General features: G+C 38.0%; 1 protein-coding gene across 1 annotated transcript in view; it reads left to right on the forward strand.

Annotated features, from left to right (window-relative positions):
- DDX10 (DEAD-box helicase 10) overlaps positions 1-24168 on the forward strand; it is a 288366-nt gene that overhangs the window by 179622 nt on the left and 84576 nt on the right. The window contains exon 16 of the mRNA XM_004282265.3: positions 1962-2018. Coding sequence (XP_004282313.1) covers positions 1962-2018 — 57 coding nt within the window. The remainder of the gene's footprint in view (positions 1-1961; positions 2019-24168) is intronic.

Raw genomic sequence — 24168 nt, forward strand, 5'->3', positions numbered from 1 at the left:
CTAAATTGTGTATGTGTGAAAGAGAGAAGAGAGAGAAAATTACAAATACATCCATCCACAAACTAAAGCCACCTCTCAAGCTAAGCATAATTATGGTCAGTGGTTTAAAATTTTTTTCTTTAATATTATTTTGCTACTTCCATTTATTTTGTAGTCTGCTAATACTCATAGAGAATCAGTAATTGGTGCCAACTTTTGTGAAAAATTTGGGTGCAGATGTTTACAAACTGCCATCCATTAACTTTTTCCCCCTCCCACAGATGAGGACACACTGAAATTATTTCACTTTAGTGGCAGAACAACTCTCATAAGCTCATTAGAGAACCAATTCATGTATAGTATCTTAATAACTATTGCATTCATTGGCTGCTTGGTAAAATGACAGTAAGTTTATTTTTTTCTGTTATTAAAGTCACACCTGTTAAATTCTCCAAATCCTGACTTTTAATTTTTTTTAGAGTGTATCCAAAAAAGGCACTAGACTTGGCATACGGGGAGACCCAGGTTTGAGATCAGTCTCTCACTTACTAAGCTCTTTGACAATGAAAAGAATGTGTTTGACAACAGGTTCTTAGTTTTGATTTCTTCATCTTTCCTTTTCTCCTGACCTTGATCCTGGAACTTCCAAATAATCTTTAGAATGTTTCTCTGTATAATTGCACATTGTTTAAGTTTTACGTGCTCTTTTAGTTGTATGTTTTATTTGGAAGTCAAAGTAATCCATTTTCTCCAAAACTAGTGTAGAAAAAGAATAATAATCACAGAAAAGAATAATTTAACATTATGCATTATTCAGGGGTATGACACATGAACAGTTGCCATTTGAATTTGAATTTTTGTTAGTTTCACTTAGAATTTAGCTTTCCTGCTGTGCAATCTGAAGCTATAAAAACTGAATCTATAAGTTCTCTGGACTCCCTTCCTCTTTGCATTAATTAGTACTTAACCCCCTTTGAAACTTTTAACATTTATGTTCTCACTTTATTAAAAAGAAGTCTGTAAACCTAGATAGGGTGTATAGTGTGGATTGTAGCAGTTTCTTGTCCTTCTCAGAGCTGTGAGCAACAGAGCAGCCTCAGGTCTGTCTCTAGAGTATGTATTAGAATTGGTTCTTCAATCTGGAGAAAGCTATGCATGAAGCATAGTGATAATGATAGATTGTCCAGACTGAAAAAATTGTTAATTCTCATGTTAGTGGATATTTAATGTAAGAGTGAATCATGGTCGCAGTTTCATGAAAGAACTATTTGCTGTTTATTCACTTTTTACATTGACCTAGTAGTTCATTAAATTTAAAATAGTTAGCTATGAATTCTGGATTGAGACTAGCCTCTATATTGTTTTACCACTTTATTTTTTGAAGAGGAAAAGAGGTGTTTTATTTAAAACAAAAGTTTTTTCAACTTTAGCTTCATTTTGTTGTTTTGAATTTTATTAATATACATATTTAATTTTCTTATTTTGGAAACATTAGTGCTGTATTTTCTGCCTGTTTTATGATTATTGGAAAACTAATGGGGAAATTATAAAACAATTCAGTAAAATAAGGTGCTTATAAGAATAATCTTCCATTGTTTTTGTTTTGAGAAAAATATTGCCACTTTTCTGAGAACCCCAAGGATGAGGATTTCATATCCTTTATAAATTCTGCTTTTAGAGGAAAAGGGAAATAATCATTACTGCATTTCTTCCTTTTTATTTTAATAGCCAACACTGTGAACCAGTCATATGTCAGACATTGTGCTAACAAGCATTTATGTTGTTTTATATAGTTCTTATACCAACTTTATGAAATGTGTGGTCCTGTTATCTCCATGTTTAGATGAGAAAATGAGAGGTAGCGAATAAGTTGCCCAAAACTGCACAGCTAGTAAATGGTCTAACTGTAATTTGATTCCAGATCTGTTTGACACATACTTAATGATTATGAAAACTTATTAATTTTCCCCCTCTTCCTGTAGGAGAAAAGACTGAAAGAAAGGGAAGCCAGAAGAGAAGCCAGTAAGAAACAAGCAAAGGTAAGGGTTTATATTTTAATGAGAAGAATGTTTGTAACATTGAATGGAATTTAAATACTCTTCTTTTCCAGATGCAATTTATATTTATTTATACATCATGTCATTTGAATTGGATTTAAGTCCGTGTATGTGTATCATTTGCTTTTTCATATTCATTTGTTTCCTCTGTGGTGCAGGATGAAAAATACATAAGATAATTTGTTTGTTGGGCTTTGCCCTCCTACCCTCACCATCTTTTTCCATTATGTTTTGTATTAAGTGTAGGAGATGGTTGACTCTGTGGGCCAGGCCTGATAGGCTTTTATTCTATGTCATCTTCAGACTAGAGAGACAGCCTGTGTGAACCCAACTTGCTAATAGATAACCCTGAAAGTATTGGTTGCTTCAACTCCTAGAACCTAGGGGAAAGCACTCTGTATCTCCCACCTTCACTGTATTCTGTAAACAAAAATTTTCAGCAAGTGTATATGTACAGTTTCTTTCAAATATATGTACAATTGTAAACACCATCATCCATGTGCAGCCAAAATTTTTATCTGGTGTGTTTGACACCAAGGAAGGTTCAGCTTCTGCATTCTGAGGACATTTAGTAGAAATGATTTCCTAAAACCAGGGCACAGAAATGTATGTCATTTCTCATGCTGTATCTCATTGTGCTATGCCTGACTAGCCATCATTTCTTCTTAGCAGTTAGCAAAGATCCGACTCCCTTGAGTAAAGCCGTAATGTTCTTTGTCATTTTTTTCCATGCTGACCATAGCACTTAGAGAGCAAGTCAGAGATGATAACTCATGCTATAGTTGTGAAGTGGGAAGCAATTACTTTTCAGTGTAAGATGAAAAGACTGCTTATATTTAGTATTAAATATCACTTTGTCTTCAAAGGTGCCCTAAAACGAGAGCTACAGTGTGTGCAGCCTAACTGCTAAATCAGGTGGTGGATTCCGCATTTGCTTTTAAAATGCAGATGTGAACTGTCATGGCATGGAAATGAGATCTCAGGGACTATAGCGGGAAAAATTTAAATTTAAGAAGGAAATCTTAACTTTAATGAAAGCAGTTGATATTTATGAATATTGTATGTTCAGCATAAAAATAAATAATTTTATTTTACTAAGAAGCTCTTATTTCTTTCTGCACATGAAATTATAAAATGAAAGATATCAATACAGTCTGGAGCCAAAAGAAAACCCTGTATTTCCTTTGTGTGATTTGTGCATATTTGTGTATATTACTAAATCTGGTTTATTTTTTATACTTGTTGACACTGTATGCTTCATCTTTTGTAGTGGTTTAAGCTGTAAGAAAGAAATTACTCTCACCCTTGAGCCTGCCTCTTGTGCCTCTTCTTTTATTTCCCTATAAGTTGCTGTATGTATTTGGTCCTGATACTGTGCCAGCTGGGAAATGAAAAGCTGTAAAGGCTGTCAGTTAGGTTTTGCCACTGGGGTAGACCTCTAAAGTGAACTTCTCAAGCCAAGCCCATCCCTCCACTCCACACCCCTTCCCCTGTTTGTCATGTGTGTTTTGTTTCCTGATGTCTAAGAAAGGAGGAGGACTTCCTTGTCAAGAGGTTGTCTCATTTCTGTATAAGTGCTAAGGACTGTACTGGGAACAAAGAAAAGAACAGCTGACATGGCTTTGCTGCTCAGCCAGGAGCTTTCAATAGACAGAGGCGGTGTTTTAGTATTGCTCTGCCTCCATTTCACAGCCCTGTGTGTGCTCAGAAACAGCAGCCCTCTTTTTTTTTTTAATTAATTTTTTTTGGAGTATAGTTGCTTTACAATGTTGTGTTAGTTTCTACCATACAGCAAAATGAATCAGCTATAGATATATACATATTCCCTCTTTTTTGGATTTCCTCTTATAAGAGTGATATTAGCAGAGAGATGAGAGGATGAGTTGTATACAGGACTCAAATATTCCTCAGCACACCAAGGACTGACAGCAGTGACAGATTCAAGCTGACTCATGGAGGCCAAGGAATTAGCTTGGGCTGACCTTTTTGCACCCAGCTTCTTTTCAAATGAAAGTGACAGAGGATAGAGGCTCTTACAGCTTTTCAGGTGCCCCTTTGGAAACAGACCCAGAAGATGTTGGAGGGACTCTGTAAAGAGGTGATGGCCCAGAGTTCTGTGATAGCTAAAAAGAAATATATGAGATGAATTATCAGGTTTTCCAATTGTGTGTGTATGCGCACACACGCTTTAAATTATGGATATGTCTTAGTTTTAGAGTAAACTTTGTCTTTTCTTTAATATGTCTAAACATAGTCATTGTGTGACTTGAGGCTGTTGTCTTCTGAGGCCTTCTGGTCAGCTTCAATCCAGAGCATCCTTCAGTCTTTGAACCTATACCTAAAAGATACCTTAGTGGTGAAAGAAAGTGGTGTTTGCAGACTTACTATAGCACCGGAGGTGTTTTCTTACCCATTTATACCTATTTCAAGAAATCAATGCATAGAAACTGGAAGTGTGAGAAAGGGAGACTCACAGAACAGTTTTTTACCTTGTTTTGTGCTTCATTTAGCAAACATCATGTTATAGGAGGAGGAACATAGAAGACACAGAGTATTGCTTTAAAAATTGGAAAAATGTGTTAGAATAAAAGTTGATAGTATTATCTTTATTTCCCAGAAAAGAGAAAGTTTAAAGATATTGTGAGTTCTCAATTTTATAAATGATGCTTGGTGGTTATCTCTTCCCAATACACAGTAAGTATTCCTAAGAAAAATTGCTTTGAAGTTGGAGTGCAGTAAAATAAAGTTGGAATGGACCTCTCAGAAAGCTGATGCAACTTTTTGTTGAAACATAGATCTAAGATCTGCCTAGAATACATTATGTGCAGTGTCAGGAGTTGGAGAGAAATAGGAAGTTGAAACTCCTAAGAAAGTTTTCAGGGTACCCAATGTCTAGTGATTTGAGAGACAGAGGTCTTTGGGTATCAAAAATTTCCTTAGCCTTGAAATATTTGAACTGCTAAAGAATATTTGACTTTTACCTTAGCTAATGGGATGTTGTGTGTTCTTATAAGTTAGAAATTTTAAACTGAGATCTGAAAAGTAGTTGTAGCAATGATGAATAGACCACATTGCTTTTTGGATTCAGGGAGGTTACATAATCCTAGAAATACAGCTTTACCTCATTATCCAGCTAGATTTCCTCATGTTACTTTGATGATCTCACGTGCTTATACCAACCTCTGGTGGCTGGAAGGATTTTACAGAAATGTAAAGAAATAAAGTATGTGGTTGATAAAACTGAACACTGAGTGTGAAGGAGCAAAGAGTGGGAAACAGCTCAGAGGCACTTAAACACCGGAAAGTTAAGCATTGCTTGGACTTTATATTACAGATGATGCTTATAGTTTTTATTTTTTAGGTGTGGGGGAAATTATATGAAAATAATTAAAATGATGTGTGTTTTGACATTGATGTTATGTAGCCACTGTAAATTTTAACTTGATTTTCTCTTTCTGTTTTCTTTTATTGCTTTTAAAAATTTTAGTGACTCTGGGGCGCTTTATTAATGTACTTAATGAATAGTAGTCTTAGGAGATAGTTTTAGGTAAAGTGGTTTTGGTTAGTTCTTTCACAATAGGAGTAGAAGAAGTTATATAATTTTAGAACTTGAATATACCTGAGAGATGGTCTGGAGGTGTTTCCTAAAACTGGTTTATAATATCTTTTTCTCTGGCTAGCAATAGTTTCATAAAGCAAAGCTAAATTTATTTTTTGATATTATGTTCTTTTGAAATCTTTTTGAACTTTTCCTGGTCCATGAAATGTAAGAATGGAAACATCCACTCATCTATTCCAGCAGTTTTAAATAGTGCATTGAGTAGCCTAGGGGTTCTGCAGAGGTATACCACCCCCCCTCCCCATCCCCCCAGGATACAGGAGGGTTATTTGGGCAGGACTCCAGGCTCCCATTTTGTCTTCAATAAGAGTAGCCCCCTTTTTTTCTCTATGTATACTGAAGCTTCCAGGGAAACTTTTGTTTGAAATAATGGTTCTACTTAAATACATACATCCATTCATACTTGTTATTTTTAAAGTACCCAAATAAATTAAGCTAAAAGCAAGTAAATGACTTAACATCGTCACTGGCTTCTCTGATGGCAGAACCACTGTGTGTACTCAGGCTCCCTGAATCCTCATTTCCTGTTATTCTTATTGCACCATGCAGTTTCTGTATGTTACTTTTTACCTCTTTTATTTCTGTTTTTTTTTTTCTTTAAAAAACAACCCTGATCTATGGTACATAGGCTAACAACTATTCATAGAAAATTCCTAATAGCAAATACCTTGAGTAAGGAGAGAACGCCACACTAAGACTGGAAAGCAGTCTGTGTCTCGATTGCTGGGTGACCCCTTGATCTGAGCCAAAATATGTAACAAAAAGTATGTCTTACTACAGGCTTACCTGCTAAAGGGTTATCTCTCCGTGTAGAGCTACAAATAGACATTGATAAATGTTGGTAATGGTCATTCACAACTTTTCTAGGTCTTCAGCCTTTGCATTTATTCCCTTTTGGCAGTGCTTTATTGACTGACACCAAACTAGTATTTTTTAACTTGTGGGGAAATACCTCCTTATTCCATATATTTCATATAAACCTTCTACCCGCCCCCCCCCCACCACCTTTTTTCTTTTTTGGCATTTTATAACACTGAAATATTTAACTAGTCTCTTCCTTTGTTCTTAATATGTTTAGGATTTCAAGGGCTCTAGAGGATTGTTTATTTCAAACCAAACAGCTTTTGATAAAATTAAAAACAAGATAATGGAAACGTAAGTTTGTTTATAGTCCCAATTCCCAGTGAAAGCAAAGGTGCTCCCTGGAAGTAAATTGCTCTCCCATTTGAAGGTTCCGAACTCTTCCAGGGCACCGTTTGCTGCACTGATACAATCACTTATTCAGTGGTGTCCTAAATGAATTCATTCAGTTTCTCTAAGCAAACTATTCAAATAATACGTTATTTTAGTGCTGTAATAAGACCCATTAAACTGTCCTTCTACTTCTTAAATAAACAACATTGAGTCTTTTAGAAGGCCTGCTTTTTCCCTTTAATATCTATTTGAGTTAGCAATGAAAACCCAAGTAGCTTTTATTGTAATTCTAGTGTTGGTTTGGTTGCTTGGAGATTAATGTAGTGGTTTTTGAATTTTTTTTCCCTCTCTTTATTTCTTTGGTGATAATGAAGAAGGGGATTACTAGGTTCGAACTTTTAACCCTCTTGGGTTATTTAAGAGTTACTTCCAGTGTTCACTGTAAGAGAATTGTCCTTTTCTAGTCATGAAGATTTAAAAGTTAAAAGGGCTTCCCTGGTGGCTCAGTGGTTGAGAGTCCGCCTGCCGATGCAGGGGACACGGGTTCGTGCCCCAGTCTGGGAAGATCCCACATGCCGTGGAGCGGCTGGGCATGTGAGCCATGGCCGCTGAGCCTGCGCATCTGGAGCCTGTGCTCAGCAACGGGAGAGGCCACAACAGTGAGAGGCCTGTGTACCGCAAAAAGAAAAAAATAAAAAATAAAAAAATAAAAGTTAACTATGGGAGAAGGAACAGTTGTGGTCATGCATATCATCCAGTTGGTGAATACATGCTGTTCTTTTAAGACTCAGTTTATGGGTCTTTTATGAAGATTTTTCCAACCCTCTCAGATATAATGGACTCCTGCTTTTGCAACTCCTACTCCAGCCTCCTTTATGAAGCATTTGGTAGTTTATAGCACTTATTTGGACACGTGTCTATTTTTCCTACTCAGCTCTAAGTCTTGTTGTTTGTATTCCCTATCACAGTGCTTGGTTCATAATAAACACTTAGTAAATATTTGAATTAATGAGGGTGTGAATGAGTGACTTAAAGGGATACAGAGCACAGACTGTAAAATTCTTTATAGTGGTAAAATATATCATAAAATTTACTATTTTTTAACAATTTTTATGTGTACCGTTTGGCAGCATTAATTATATTCACATTGCTGTGAACAACTGCCACTATCCATTTCCAGAACACTCTCATAGTCCTGGACTGAAATTCTGTGCCCCTTAAACAGCAACTCTCCATTCCCACCTCTCCCAAGAGTATAAACTTTTAAAGAGGAAAGTAATATTCCTAATCATTCTTTAACAGGTGAGAAAGTGGAGGCCTTTAATGAATAGGTGATTCTTCCAGTGTTATACAGTTAATTAATAGCAAAATAGGGCTAGACCCTAGGTCTCTGAGTGTTTTGTGTGTGCTTTTCATTCTGCTTTAAACCCTCTCTATAACAATACAGGAAATACCAAAGAGCACTGAAAGTAGTTTAGAGTTTTGTTAGATTTATTTTATTTAAGGTGTCGCATTTTAAAATATAATAAAATGACGTTATTAATACTACTCTCAGTCACAATCTCAACACTTACTAAGGACTGTAACCCAGGTAACATTGAAAGTTTCCATAGCATCAATGTTAAACTTACCAAAAGATTTAAAAAACAGTACCCATTTTTTTTTTCCTCCAGAATAAATAGGAATTGTAATAATGACATTAGTTTGGAGTATAACTTTCATGGTCAATGTAAAGCATAATAGTAACTAGTAGCTGCTATCATTCATTGACTGCCTACTCTGTTACAAATACTGTAATTAAAGGCTTCACATACATTATTTCTTTAATCCTCATAAACAGTGCTATGAGGTAACTGGTATTGTCGCCATTTCCAAGATGAGGAAAGATTATGCAACTTCCGCAAGATCACAGAGCTAAGGATATGGCAAGCCCAGACTCAAATCTACTTTACTGAACTTTTTTTTTTTTAATATTTATTTATTTATTTTGGCTGCACCGTGTCTTAGTTGTGACACGTGGGATCTTCGTTGCGGCATGTGAACTCGTAGTTGTGGCATGTATGCGGGATCTAGTTCCCCGACCAGGGATCGAGCCTGGGCCCCCTGCATTGGGTGTGCAAAGTCTTACCCACTGGACCACGGGGGAAGTCCCTACTTCACTGGACTCTAAAAGAGCCTTGACCCTTAAGCATAAGGCCATACTGTCCCCTCATTTCCAAGGCGGTCAAGAGTATTCACATTTGAGAGCCCTAAAAGCTAAAATAGAAGTTGCAAGTAAATACTTTCTCCTAAAATTGCCCTTCTTATCCAGTTAGTTCCCTGTTATAGTGGTTACTTAAAGAAACAGAACAGATAGTTGCATAACCATTGGCAGATATAGAGTATTGTTAATTTCCTGCTAGTTTCTATAAAACCTCACTGTAGTCCCAGTAGTCAAGTTTTTTTCTTATGAATAAAATATTATGAAACAATTTACCATTATTTCCAGCCCATGGAGATCAGTTAAAATTGTCACATTCTCCATATTTACTTTTACACAAACTTTCCTTCTGCCTAGAATGTCCTATCTTCATTACTTCTTAGCACCATTTCCTTTTTGAAGCCTTTCCTGCCTTCTTCAGGAGATTTAGGCATTTTTCCTTTCTGCTCTACTCTACTTTTTGGACATTATTTTGTCATGATACTTAGTGATTGTCTCTCTTATCTCTAGACTGTAAACTCCTTTTGAGCAGCAACTGAGATTTTTCATAGCTGGCACATAGTAAATGCTCGTAAATATTTATTGAACACATCAATGAAATGCAGGTATATTTATTCTTAAAGTTAACATTTACATGTTAATGCTTTGTCAGTTACAGGCTCCTTGAAATCCAGCAACTGGGCCCATGGAATACAGTGGAGTTGCATCATATGCATTTAAATTTCAGCCAAACTGTGAATGCACCCAGCATGCCTAGGCTTACCAAGTTGATGCTCCTCTCCTCCCCCACCTTGTTTATTCAACACAATTTCAAACAAACCCATTAACTTACATTAAGGTTATAGATGCTTAATATTAAAACAGAATGTAGTAAACTCTTAGACAGTCAGGATCCCTTTATTTTTTTATTACTTTATTTTTTATTTATTATTTTAACATCTTTATTGGAGTATAATTGCTTTACAATGGTGTGTTAGTTTCTGCTTTATAACAAATTGAATCAGTTATACATATACATATGTTACCATATCTCTTCCCTCTTGCATCTCCCTCCCTCCCACCCTCCCTATCCCACCCTTCTACGTGGTAACAATCCACCAAGCTGATCTCCCTGTGCTATACGGCTGCTTCCCACTAGCTAGCTACTTTACATTCGGTAGTGTATATATGTCCATGCCACTCTCTCGCTTTGTCACAGCTCACCCTTCCCCCTCCGCATATCCTCAAGTCCATTCTCTAGTAGGTCTGTGTCTTTATTCCTGTCTTACCCCTAGGTTCTTCATGACATTTTTTTTCTCTTAAATTCCATATATATGTTTCAGCATATGGTATTTGTCTTTCTCTTTCTGACTTACTTGACTCTGTCTGACAGACTCTAGGTCTATCCACCTCATTACAAATAGCTCAGTTTCGTTTCCTTTTATGGCTGAGTAATATTCCATTGTATATATGTACCACATCTTCTTTATCCATTCATCCGGTGATGGACACATAGGATGTTTCCATCTCCAAGCTATTGTAAATACAGCTTCAATGAACATTTTGGTACATGACTCTTTTTGAATTATGGTTTTCTCAGGGTATATGCCCAGTAGTGGGATTGCTGGGTCATATGGTAGTTCTATTTGTAGTTTTTTAAGGAACCTCCATACTGTTCTCCATAGTGGCTGTACCAATTCACATTCCCACCAGCAGTGCAAGAGTGTTCCCTTTTCTCCACACCCTCTCCGGCATTTATTGTTTCTAGATTTCTTGATGATGGCCATTCTGACTGGTGTGAAATGATATCTCATTGTAGTTTTGATTTGCATTTCTCTAATGATGAATGATGTTGAGCATTCTTTCATGTGTTTGTTGGCAGTCTGTATATCTTCTTTGGAGAAATGTCTATTTAGGTCTTCTACCCCTTTTTGGATTGGGTTGTTTGTTTTTTTGTTATTGAGCTGCATGAGCTGCTTCTAAATTTTGGAGATTAATCCTTTGTCAGTTGCTTCATTTGCAAATATTTTCTCCCATTCTGAGTGTTGTCTTTTCATCTTGTTTATGATTTCCTTTGCTGTGCAAAACGTTTGAAGTTTCATTAGGTCCCATTTGTTTATTTTTGTTTTTATTTCCATTTCCCTAGGAGGTGGGTCAAAAAGCATCTTGCTGTGATTTATGTCATAGAGTGTTCTGCCTATGTTTTCCTCTAAGAGTTTGATAGTTTCTGGCCTTACATTTAGCTCTTTAATCCATTTTCAGCTTATTTTTGTGTATGGTGTTAGGGAGTGATCTAATCTCATACTTTTACATGTCCTGTCCAGTTTTCCCAGCACTACTTATTGAAGAGGCTGTCCTTTCTCCACTGTACATTCCTGCCTCCTTTATCAAAGATAAGGTGACCATATGTGCGTGGGTTTATCTCTGGGCTTTCTATCCTGTTCCATTGATCTATCTTTCTGTTTTTGTGCCAGTAGCATACTGTCTTGATTACTGTAGGTTTGTAGTATAGTCTGAAGTCAGGGAGCCTGATTCCTCCAGCTCCATTATTCATTCTCAAGATTGCTTTGGCTATTCGGGGTCTTTTGTGTTTCTGTACAATTTGTGAAATTTTTTGTTCTAGTTCTGTGAAAAATGCCAGTGGTAGTTTGATAGGGATTGCATTGAACCTGTAGACTGCTTTGGGTAGTAGAGTCATTTTCACAATGTTGATTCTTCCAATCCAAGAACATGGTATATCTCTCCATCTATTTGTATCATCTTTAATTTCTTTCATCAGTGTATTATAATTTTTGCATACAGGCCTTTTGTCTCCTTAGGTAGGTTTATTCCTAGATATTTTATTCTTTTTCTTGCAATGGTAAATGGGAGTGTTTTCTTGATTTCATTTTCAGATTTCTCATCATTAGTGTATAGGAATGAGAGAGATTTCTGTGCATTAATTTTGTATCCTGCTACTTTACCAAATTCATTGATAAGCTCTAGTAGTGTTCTTGTAGCATCTTTAGGATTCTCTATGTATAGTATCATGTCATCTGCAAACAGTGACAGCTTTACTTCTTCTTTTCTGATTTGGATACCTTTTATTTCCTTTTCTTCTCTGATTGCTGTGGCTAAAACTTCCAAAACTATGTTGAATAAGAGTGGTGAGAGTGGGCCACCTTGTCTTGTTCCTGATCTTAGTGGAAATGCTTTCAGTTTTTCACCATTGAGGACGATGTTGGCTGTGGGTTTGTCATATGTGGCCTTTATTATGTTGAGGAAAGTTCCCTCTATGCCTACTTTCTGCAGGGATTTTATCATAAATGGGTGTTGAAGTTTGTCGAAAGCTTTCTCTGCATCTATTGACATTACCATATTGTTTTTCTCCTTCAATTTGTTAATATGGTGTATCACATTCATTGATTTTTGTATATTGAACAATCCTTGCATTTCTGGAATAAACCCCAGTTGATCATTGTGTATGATCCTTTTAATGTGCTTTTAGATTCTGTTTGCTAGTATTTTGTTGAGGATTTTTGCATCTATGTTCATCAGTGATATTGGCCTGTAGTTTTCTTTCTTTGTGACATCCTTGTCTGGTTTTGGTATCAGGGTGATGGTGGCCTTGTAGAATGAGTTTGGGAGTGTTCCTCTCTATGCTATATTTTGGAAGAGTTTGAGAAGGATAGGTGTTAACTCTTCTCTAAATGTTTGATAGAATTCGCCTGTGAAGCCATCTGGTCCTGGGCTTTTGTTTTTTGGATGATTTGTAATCAAAGTTTCAATTTCAGTGCTTGTGATTGGTCTGTTCATATTTTCTATTTCTTCCTGATTCAGCCTTGGCAGGTTGTGCCTTTCTAAGCATTTGTCCATTTCTTCCAGGTTGTCCATTTTATTGGCATAGAGTTGCTTGTTGTAACCTCCCATGATCTTTTGTATTTCTGCAGTGTCAGTTGTTACTTCTCCTTTTTCATTTCTAATTCTATTGATTGGAGTCTTCGCCCTTTTTTTCTTGATGAGTCTGGCTAATGGTTTATCTATTTTGTTTATCTTCTCAAAGAACCAGCTTTTAATTTTATTGATCTTTGCATCGTTTCCTTCATTTCTTTTTCATTTATTTCTGATCTGATATTTATGATTTCTTTCCTTCTGCCTACTTTGCGGTTTTTTTATTCTTCTTTCTCTAATTGCTTTAGGTGCAAGTTTAGGTTGTTTATTTGAGATGTTTCCTGTTTCTTAAGGTAGGACTGTATTGCTATAAACTTCCCTCTTAGAGCTGCTTTTTCTGCATCCCATAGGTTTTGGGTCGTTGTGTCTCCATTGTCATTTGTTTCTAGGTATTTTTTAATTTCCTCTTTGATTTCTTCAGTGATCACTTCATTATTAAGTAGTGTATTGTTTAGCCTCCATGTGTTTGTATTTTTTACAGATGTTTTCCTGTAATTGATATCTAGTCTCATAGCGTGGTCAGAAAAGCTACTTGATACAATTTCAATTTTCTTAAATTTACCAAGGCTTGATTTGTGACCCAAGATATGATCTATTCTGTAGAGTATTCCATGATCACTTGAGAAAAATGTGTGTTCTGTTGTTTTTGGATGGAATGTCCTCTAAATATCAATTAAGTCCATCTTGTTTAATGTATCATTTAAAGCTTATGTTTCCTTATTTATTTTCATGTTGGATGATCTGTCCATTGGTGAAAGTGGGGTGTTAAAGTCTGCTACTATGATTGTGTTGCTGTCGATTTCCCCTTTTATGGCTGTTAGTATTTGCCTTTTGTATTGTGGTGCTCCAATATTTGGTGCATAAATATTTACAATTGTTATATCTTCTTCTTGGGTGCATCCCTTGATCATTATGTAGTGTCCTTCTTTGTCTCCTGTAATAGTCTTTGTTCTAAAGTCTATTTTGTCTGATATGAGAATTGCTACTCCAGCTTTCTTTTGATTTCTATTTGCATGGAATATCTTTCTCCATCCCCTCACTTTCAGTCTGTATGTGTCCCTAGTTCTGAAGTGAGTCTCTTGTAGAGAGCGTATATACAGGTCTTGTGTTGGTATCTATTCACCCAGTCTGTGTCTTTTGGTTGGAGTATTTAATCCATTAACATTTAGATAATTATCTATACTGCTGTTCCTATTACCATTTTTTAATTATTTTGGGTTTGTTATTGTAGGTCTTTTCCTTCTCTTGTGTTTCTTGCCTAAAGAAGATCCTTTAGCATCTGTTGTAAAGCTGGTTTGGTGGTGCTGAACTCTCTCAGCTTTTGCTTGTCTGTAAAGGTTTTAATTTCTCCATCAAATCTGAATGAGATCCTTGCTGGATAGATTAATCATGGTTGTAGGTTTTTCTCCTTCATCACTTTAAATATGTGATTAAGTCCCTTCTGGCTTGCAGAGTTTCTGCTGAAAGATCAGCTCTTAACCTTATGGGGATTCCCTTGTGTGTTATGTTGTTTTCCCTTGCTGCTTTTAATATGTTATCTTTGTATTTAATTTTTGACAGTTTGATTAATATGTGTCTTGGCGTGTTTCTCCTTGGATTTATTCTGTATGGGACTCCCTGTGCTTCCTGGACTTGATTAACTATTTCCTTTCCCATATTAGGGAAGTTTTCAACTATAATCTCTTCAAATATTTTCTCAGTCCCTTTGTTTTTCTCTTCTTCTTCCAGAACCCCTATAATTCGAATGTTGGTGCGTTTCATGTTGTCCCTGAGGTCTCTGAGACTGTCCTCAGTTCTTTTCATTCTTTCTTCTTTATTCTGCTCTGCAGTAGTTATTTCCACTATTTTGTCTTCCAGGTCACTTATCCGTTCTTCTGCCTCAGTTATTCTGCTATTGATCCCTTCTAGAGTATTTTTAATTTCATTTATTGTGTTGTTCATCGTTGCATGTTTCATCTTTAGTTCTTCTAGGTCCTTGTTAAATGTTTCTTGCACTTTCTCTATTCTATTTCCAAGAGTTTGGATCATCTTTACTATCATTATTCTGAATTCTTTTTTTAGGTTGACTGCCTATTTCCTCTTCATTTGTTAGGTCTGGTGGGTTTTTATGTTGCTCCTTCATTTGCTTTGTGTTTTTCTGTCTTCTCATTTTGCTTATCTTACTGTGTTTGGGGTCTCCTTTTTGCAGGCTGCAGGTTTGTAGTTCCCATTGTTTTTGGTGTCTGTCCCCAGTGGCTAAGGTTGGTTCAGTGGGTTGTGTAGGCTTCCTGGTGGAGGGTAGTAGTGCCAGTGTTCTGGTGGATGATGTTGGATCTTGTCTTTCTGGTGGACAGGTCCACGTCCATTGGTGTGTTTTGGGGTGTCTGTGGCCTTATGATTTTAGGCAGCCTATCTGCTAATGGGTGGGGTTTTGTTCCTGCCTTGTTAGTTGTTTGGCATAGGGTGTCCAGCACTGTAGCTTGCTGGTCGTTGAGTGAAGCTGGGTGCTGCTGTTGAGATGGAGATCTCTGGGAGATTTTCACCATTTGATATTATGTGGAGCTGGGAGGTCTCTTGTGGACCAGTGTCCTGAAGTTGGCTCTCCCACCTCTGAGGCACAGCACTGACTCCTGGCTGCAGCACCAAGAGCCTTTCATCCACATGGCTCAGAATAAAAGGGAGAAAAAGTAGAAAGAAAGAAAGAAAGAAAGGGAGAAAGGAAGGAAGGAAGGAAGGAAGAAAGAAAGAGGATAATAGAAAATAAAATAAAGTAAGGTAAAATAAAACAAAGTTATTAAAATAAAAAAATAATTATTAAGAAAGAAAAAATTTTTAAATTAAAAAGAAACCCAAAATGCGCACGGATAGAACCCTAGGACAAACGGGGAAAGCAAAGCTATACAGACAAAATCTCACACAGAAGCATACACATACACACTCACAAAAAGAGGAAAAGGGGAAAAAATCATAAATCTTGCTCTCAAAGTCCACCTCCTTAATTTGGGATGATTCGTTGTCTATTCAGGTATTCCACAGATGCAGGGTACATCAAGTTGATTGTGGAGCTTTAATCCGCTGCTTCTGAGCCTGCTGGGAGAGATTTCCCTTTCTCTTCTTTGTTCTCACAGCTCCCGGGGCTCAGCTTTGGATTTGGCCCTGCCTCTGCATGTAGGTTGCCCGAGGGCGTCCGTTCTTCGCTCAGACAGGACGGGGTTAAAGGAGCCGCTGATTCGGGGGTTCTGGCTCACACTGGCCGGGGGGAGGGAGGGGTACGGAGTGTGGGGCGAGCCTGCGGTGGCAGAGGCCGGCGTGACGTTGCACCAGCCTGAGGTGCGCCGTGCGTTCTTTCGGGGAAGTTGTCCCTGGATTCCGGGACCCTATTAGTGGCGGGCTGCACAGGCTCCCGGGAAGGGAGGTGTGGATAGTGACCTGTGCTCGCACACAGGCTTCTTGGTGGCGGCAGCAGCAGCCTTAGCATCTCACGCCCGTCTCTGGGGTCCGAGTTGTTAGCCGTGGCTCGCGCCCGTCTCTTGAGCTCCTTTAAGCAGTGCTGTTAATCCCCTCTCCTCGCGCACCAGGAAACAAAGAGGGAAGAAAAAGTCTCTTGCCTCTTCAGCAGGTCCAGACTTTTCCCCAGACTCCCTCCCGGCTAGCCGTGGTGCACTAACCCCTTCAGGCTGTGTTCACGCCGCCAGTTGTCTCCCTGAGCTCCGACCGAAGCCCGAGCCTCAGCTCCCAGCCCCTCCTGCCCTGGGGGGTGAGCAGACAAGCCTCTCGGGCCGGGGAGTGCTGGTCGGCACCGATCCTCTGTGTGGGAATCTCTTCGCTTTGCCCTCTGCACTCCTGTTGCTGCGCTCTCCTCCGTGGCTCCGAAGCTTTCCCCCTCCGCCACCCGCAGTCTCCGCCCGCGAAGGGGCTTCCTAGTGTGTGGAAACCTTTCCTCCTCAGCTCCCTCCCACTGGTGCAGGTCCCGTCCCTATCCTTTTGTCTCTGTTTATTCTTTTTTCTTTTGCCCTACCCAGGTACGTGGGGAGTTTCTTGCCTTTTGGGAGGTCTGAGGTCTTCTGCCAGCATTCAGTAGGTGTTCTGTAGGAGTTGTTCCACGTGTAGATGTATTTCTGATATATCTGTGGGGAGGAAGGTGATCTCTGCATTTTACTCTTCTGCCATCTTCCCCTAGATCCTCACCCATGTGCTTTTTAAGCTGCTGCCTCTGTGCTGGGACTTGGAGTGAGTGAGTTTGTACATAAGCCCTTCAAGAGGAGTCTCGGTTTCCCACAGTCTTCCTCCAGCTCTCCCAGACGTAAGCTCCATGACTTTTCAGAGCCAGATGTAATGGTAGCTGATCTTCCTGGTCCAAGTTTCCCAGGCTGGGGAACCTGATGTGGGGCTTGGAGTCATGGCTCCTCAGGGGAGACCTCCATATTTGTGACATCCCTCCTGCTTGTGTGTCACTGTATCATGGGTGTAGGTTTTGACTAGACTATGTCTCTGCCCTTACTACCAGTCTCAGTATGGCTTTTTCTTATATCCTTTAATTATAAAAAATCTGTTCTGCTAGTCTTCAGTTTGTTCTCAGAGATGGTTATTCTGTGTGTAGTTGTAGTTTTGATGTGTCTGTAGGAGGAGGTGAGCTCAGGATCTTCCCACTCCACCATCCTGATCCACACTCCTTGAACAGTCAATGGATAGAAGTTTTGTATTAATTCCTAAAGGCCATTCCTGATCTTGGAGTTTGATGGGAGGATAAAGCTGATTCCTAATTTTCAAGTGTTTATGGTTACTACTCCTGTGTGAAATACTTTTCAGTGAATAAGGAAACCTCTTTCCGGTGGGGGGGTGAACTTTTACTCACTACTCTGTTGTTTGTCGAGTATAAAGTGGCTAAGCTTTATTGCCCCTTCTTTTGTAAATTAAAAAAAAATTTTTTTATGTGTTTATTCAAGTATAATTGCTTCACAATGTGATGTTAGTTTCTGCTGTAAAACAAAGTGAATCAGCTATATGTATCCCCATATCCCCTCCCTCTCCAACCTCGCTCCCACCCTCCCTATCCTGCCCCTTTAGATTGTCACAGAGCATCGAGTTGATCTCCCTGTGCTATGCAGCTGCTTCCCACTAGCCATCCATTTTACATTTGGTAGTGTATATATGTCAGTGCTACTCTCTCACTTCATCCCAGCTTCCCCTTCCCCCACTGTGTCCTCAAGTCCATTCTCTAGGTCTGCATCTTTACTCCTGCCCTGCCACTAGGTTCATCAGTACCATTTTTTTAGATTCCATATATATATGTGTTGGCATACGGTATTTGTTTTTCTCTTTCTGCCTTACTTCACTTTGTATGACAGACTCTAGGTCCATCCACCTCATTACAAATAACTCAATTTCATTCCTTTTTATGGCTGAGTCATATTCCATTGTATATATGTGCCACATCTTCTTTATCCATTCATCTGCCGATGGACATTTAGGTTGGTTCCATGTCCTGGCTATTGTAAGTAGTGCTGCAATGAACACTGAGGTACATGCCTCTTTTTGAATTGGTTTTCTCAGGGTATATGCCCAGTAGGGGGATTGCTGGGTCAAACGGTAGTTCTATTTTTAGTTTTTTAAGAAACCCCCATACTGTTCACCATAGTGGCTGTATCAATTTACATTCCCACCAACACTGCAGGAGGGTTCCCTTTTCTCCACACCCTCTCCAGCATTTACTGTTTCTAGATTTTTTGATTATGGCCATCCTTACCGGTGTGAGGTGATACATCCTTGTGGTTTAGATTTGCATTTCTCTAACAGTTAATGATGTTGAGCATCTTTTCATGTGTTTGTTGGCAATCTGTATGTCTTCTGGGGAGAAATGTTTCTTTAGGTCTTCGGCCCATTTTTGGTTAGAGTTGTTTGTTTTTTGATACTGAGCTGCAGGAGCTGCTTGTATATTTTGGAGATTAATCTTTTTTCAGTAGCTTTGTTTGCAAATATTTTCTTCCATTCCAAGGGTTGTCTTTTCATCTTGTTTATGGTTTCCTTTGCTGTGCAAAATCTATTCAGTTTCATGAGGTGCCATTTGTTTATTTTTGTTTTTATTTCCATTACTCTAGGAGGTGGACCAAAAAAGATCTTGCTGTGGTTTATGTCATAGAGTGTTCTGCCTATGTTTTCCTCTAAGAGTTTTATAGTGTCTGTCCTTACATTTAGATCTTTAATCCATTTTGAGTTTATTTTTGTGTATGGTGTTAGGAAGTGCTCTATTTTCATTCTTTTACATGTAGCTCTCCAGTTTTCCCAGCACCACTTACTGAAGAGGCCGTCTTTTCCCCATTGTATATTCTTGCCTCCTTTGTCAAAGATAAGGTGACCATATGTGCATGGGTTTATCTCTGGGCTTTCTCTCCTGTTCTGTTGATCTATATTTCTGTTTTTATGCCAGTACCATACTGTTTTGATTACTGTAGCTTTATAGTATAGTCTGAAGTCCGGTAGCCTGATCCCTCCAGCTCCGTTTTTCTTTTGCAGGATTGCTTTGGGTATTCGGGGTCTTTTTTGTTTACATTCAAATTGTAAAATTTCTTGTTTTAGTACTGTGAAAAATGCCATTGGTAATTTGATAGGGAGTGCACTGAATCTGTAGATTGCTTTGGGTAGTATAGTCATTTTCACAATGTTGATTCTTCCAATCCAAGAACATAATAAATCTCTCCATCTGTTTGTATCGTCTTTGATTTCTTTCATCACTGTCTTATAGTTTCCTGCATGTAGGTTTTTGCCTCCTTATGTAGGTTTATTCCCAGGTATTTTATTCTTTTTGTTGCTGTGGTAAATGGGAGCATTTCCTTAATTTCTCTTTCTGATTTATTGTTAGTGTATAGGAATGCAAGAGATTTCTGTGCATTAATTTTGTATCCTGCTGCTTTGCCAAATTCATTGATTAGCTCTAGTAGTTTTCTGGTGGCATCTTTATGATTTTCTATGTATAGTATCATTTCATCTACAAACAGTGACAGTTTTACTTCTTCTTTTCCAATTTGTATTCCTTTTATTTCTTTTTCTTCCCTGATTGCCATGGCTATACCTTCCAAAACTATGTTGAATAATAGTGGTGAGAGTGGGCACCCTTGTCTTTTCCTGATCTTAGAGTAAATGCTTTCAGTTTTTTGCCATTGAGAATGATGTTTGCTGTGGGTTTGTCATATACAGCTTTTATTAAGTTGAGGTAGGTTCGCTCTATGTCCACTTTCTGGAGAGTTTTTATCATAAATGGGTGTTGAATTTTGCCAAAAGCTTTTTCGCCATCTATCGAGATTATCATGGTTTTTGTCCTTCGGTTTGTTAATATGGTGTATCACATTGATTGATTTGAAGAATCCTTGCATCCTTGGGATAAACCCCAGTTGATCATGGTGTATGATCCTTTTAATGTCCTGTTGGATTCTGTTTGCTAGTATGTTGTTGAGGATTTTTGCATCTATGTTCATTAGTGATATTGGCCTGTAATTTTCTCTTTTTGTGATATCTTTGCCTAGTTTGGGTATCAGGGTGATGGTGGCTTGTAGAATAAGTTTCAGTGTTCCTCCTCTGCTATATTTTGGGAGAGTTTGAGAAGGGTAGGTGTTAGTTCTTCTCTAAATGTTTGGTAGAATTTGCATGTGAAGCCATGCAAATTCTTTGCTGGAAGATTTTATTTATTTTTTTATTTACTTATTATTTAGTTTGGCTCTGCTTGGTTTATTTGCGGCATGTGGGCTTCTTAGTTGTGGCCTGCATGTGGGATCTAGTTCTGTGAACAGGGGTTGAATCTGGGCCCCCCTGCATTGGGAACACAGAGTCTTACCCATTGCACCCTGTTGGAAGATTTTTAATCACAGTTTCAATTTCAGTGCTTGTGATTGGTCTGTTCATATTTTCTATTTCTTCCTGTTTCAGTCTTGGAAGGTTGTACTTTTCTAAGAATTTGTCCATTTCTTCCAGGTTGTGCATTTTATTGGCTTGTAGTAGTCTCTCCTGATCCTTTGTATTTCTCCAGTGTCAGTTGTTACTTCTTGTTTTTCATTTCTAGTTCTGTTGATTTGAGTCTTCTCCCTTTTGTTCCTGATGAGTCTGGCTAATGGTTTATCAATTTTGTTTATCTTCTCAAAGAACCAACTTTTAGTTTGGTTGATCTTTGTTATTATTTCATTTCTTTTTCATTTATTTCTGATCTGATCTTTATGATTTCTTTCCTTCTGCTGACTTGGGTTTTTTGGTGTTGTTTTTTTGTTCTTCTTTCTCTAATTGCTTTAGATGTAAGGTTAGGTTTGAGATTTTTCTTGTTTCTTGAGGTAGGATTGTATTGCTGTAAACTTCCCTCTTAGAACTGCTTTTGCCGCATCCCATAGGTTTTGAGTTGTCATGTTTTCATTGTCATTTGTCTCTAGGTATTTTATTTCCTCTTTGATTTCTTCAGTGATCGCTTGGTTTTTTAGTAGCCTATTGTTTAGCCTCTGTGTGTTTGTATTTTTTACGGTTTTTTTCATGTAATTGATATCTAGTCTCATAGTGCTGTGGTTGGAAAAGATGCTTGATAGGATTTCAGTTTTCTTAAATTTACCGAGGCTTGATTTGTGACCCAAGATGTGATCTGTCCTGGAGAATGTTCCATGAGCACTTGAGAAGAAAGTGTATTCTCTTGTTTGTGGATGGAATATCCTATAAACATCAATTAAGTCCATCTGGTATAATGTGTATTTAAAGCTTGTGTTTCCTCATTTATTGTCTGCTTGTATGATCTCTCCATTGATGTAAGTGGGGTGTTAAAGTTCCCTAATATTATTGTGTTACTGTTGATTTCCCCTTTTATGGCTGTTACCATTTGCCTTATGTGTTGAGGTTCTCCTGTGTTGGGTGAATAGATATTTACAATTGTTATGTCTTCTTCTTGGATTGATCCCTTCATTGTTATGTAGTGTCCTTCCTTGTCTCTTGTAATGGTCTTTATTTTAAAGTCTATTTTGTCTGATATGAGTATTGCTACTCCAGTTTTCTTTTGATTTCCATTTGCACAGAATATCTTTTTCCATCCTCTCACTTTCAATCTGTATGTGTCCCTGGGGTCTCTTGTAGACAGCATGTATACTGGTCTTGGTTTTGTATCTATTCAGCCAGTCTCTGTCTTTTGGTTGGAGCATTTAATCGATCTACATTTAAGGGAATTATCGATATGTATGTTCCTATTACCATTTTCTTGTTTTGGGTTTGTTTTTGTAGGTCTTTTCCTTGTCTTGTGTTTCCTGCCTAGAGAAGTTCCTTTAGCACTTCTTGTAAAGCTGGTTTGGTGGTGGTGAATTCTCTTAACTTTTGGTTGTCTGTAAAGCTTTTGATTTCTCCATCAAATCTGAATGAGATCCTTGCTGGGTTGAGTAATCTTGGTTGTAGGTTTTTCCCTTTCATCACTTTAAACATACTTTGCCACTCCCTTCTGGCTTGTAGAGTTTCTGCTGAAAGATCAGCTGTTAACCTTGTGGGGATTCCCTTGTATGTTATTTGTTGCTTTTAATATTTTTTCTTTGTGTGTAATTTTTGTTCATTTGATTAATGTGTGTCTCAATGTGTTTCTCCTTGGGTTTCTCCTGTATGGGGCTCCCTGCACTTCTTGGACTTCATTGACTATTTGCTTTTCCATGATGGAGAAGTTTCCAGCTATAATCTCTTCAAATATTTTCTCAGACCCTTGTTTTTTTTTTTTCTTATTCTTCCGGGACCCCTATAATTCGAATGTTGGTGTGCTTAATGTTGTCCCAGAGGTCCCTGAGACTGTCCTCCATATTTTCATTCTTTTTTCTTTATTGTGCTCTACAGCAGTTATTTCCACCATTCTATCTTCCAGCTCACTTATCCGTTCTTCTGCCTCAGTTATTCTGCTGTTGCTTCCTTCTAGAGTATTTTTAATTCCAATTATTGCGTTGTTCATTACTGATTGTTTGCTCTTTAGTTCTTTTAGGTCCTTATTAAACGTTTCTTGTATTTTCTCTATTCTATTTCTGAGATTTTGGATCATCTTAACTGTCATTACTCTAATTCTAACTGTCATTACTCTGAATTCAAACTACCTATTTTAGGTAGTTTGCCTATTTCCTCTTCATTTATTGGGTTTTGTTTGTTTTTATCTTGCTCCTTTGCCTGCAGGATATTTCTCTGTGTTCTCATTTTGTCTCATTTACAGTATTTAAGGTCTCCTTTCTCTAGGCTGCAGGGTGGTAGTTCCTCTTGCTTCTATTCTCTGCCCCTGATGGTGAGGTTGGTCCAGTGGCTTGTGTAGGCTTCCTGATGGGAGGGACTTGTGCCTGCATTATGGTGGGTAGAGTTGAGTGTTTTCCCTCTGATGAGCAGGGCCGTGTCAGGTGGTGTGTTTTGGGGTGTCTGTGAACTTAGTATGACTTTAGGAAGTCTGTGTACTGGTGGGTTGGTTTGTGTTTCTGTCTTGTTTGTTGTTTGATATGAGGCGTCCAGTGCTGGTTTTTGCTGGCAGTTGGGTGGAGCCCCGTCTTGGATTCAGATAGAGGCCTCCATGAGAGCTCTCCGTGATTAATCTTCCCTGGGGCCGGGAATTCTTTAGTGTTCTGGCATCCTGGACTTGGTGATCCCACCCCAGGGCATCAGGCCTGAGTTCTGGTTGAGGAACCAAGACCCCTCAAGTTCCTTGTCCGGGCAGTAAAGGGGATTGGGAAAAAAAAAAAAAAAAGATTAACTAAACCTCAGACAAATGGTAAAAAGTTAAATCAAACAAACAGAAACAGAAAGAAGGAAACACGCACACTCACAAAAGAAATAAAAACAGAACCAAATAAAACAAAAAGCAAGAGAACAACTAGACAAACAAAAGAACCTAAGAATGAAATCAAACAATTAAAAAGAAAACTGAGAAAACACAAAACCAGAAAACAAAACCAAAGCAGAGTACCAAATGAAGAATGAAGCAAAGAAAGAAAACAAACCGACAAAAATGATGATTTAAAAAAAAGAGAGAAAGGGGAAAGAAGACAAAACAATAGAAAAGGAACATAGAAATAGAAATACAAAACAATAAAATAGAAAATATATGTACAAAAAAAAGACAAACAAAACCCCAGAGAAATCGTGAAAACAAAATCAAACAAGCAAAAGCAGAAGCAAGGAAACACATGGAAAAGAAACAAAAACAGAACCAAATAAAACAAAATGCAAGAGAACAACCAGAAAAATCGAACTCAAAAATCAAA

Source organism: Orcinus orca, chromosome 8 (genome assembly GCF_937001465.1).
Source record: "Orcinus orca chromosome 8, mOrcOrc1.1, whole genome shotgun sequence".
NCBI classification, from domain to species: domain Eukaryota; kingdom Metazoa; phylum Chordata; class Mammalia; order Artiodactyla; family Delphinidae; genus Orcinus; species Orcinus orca.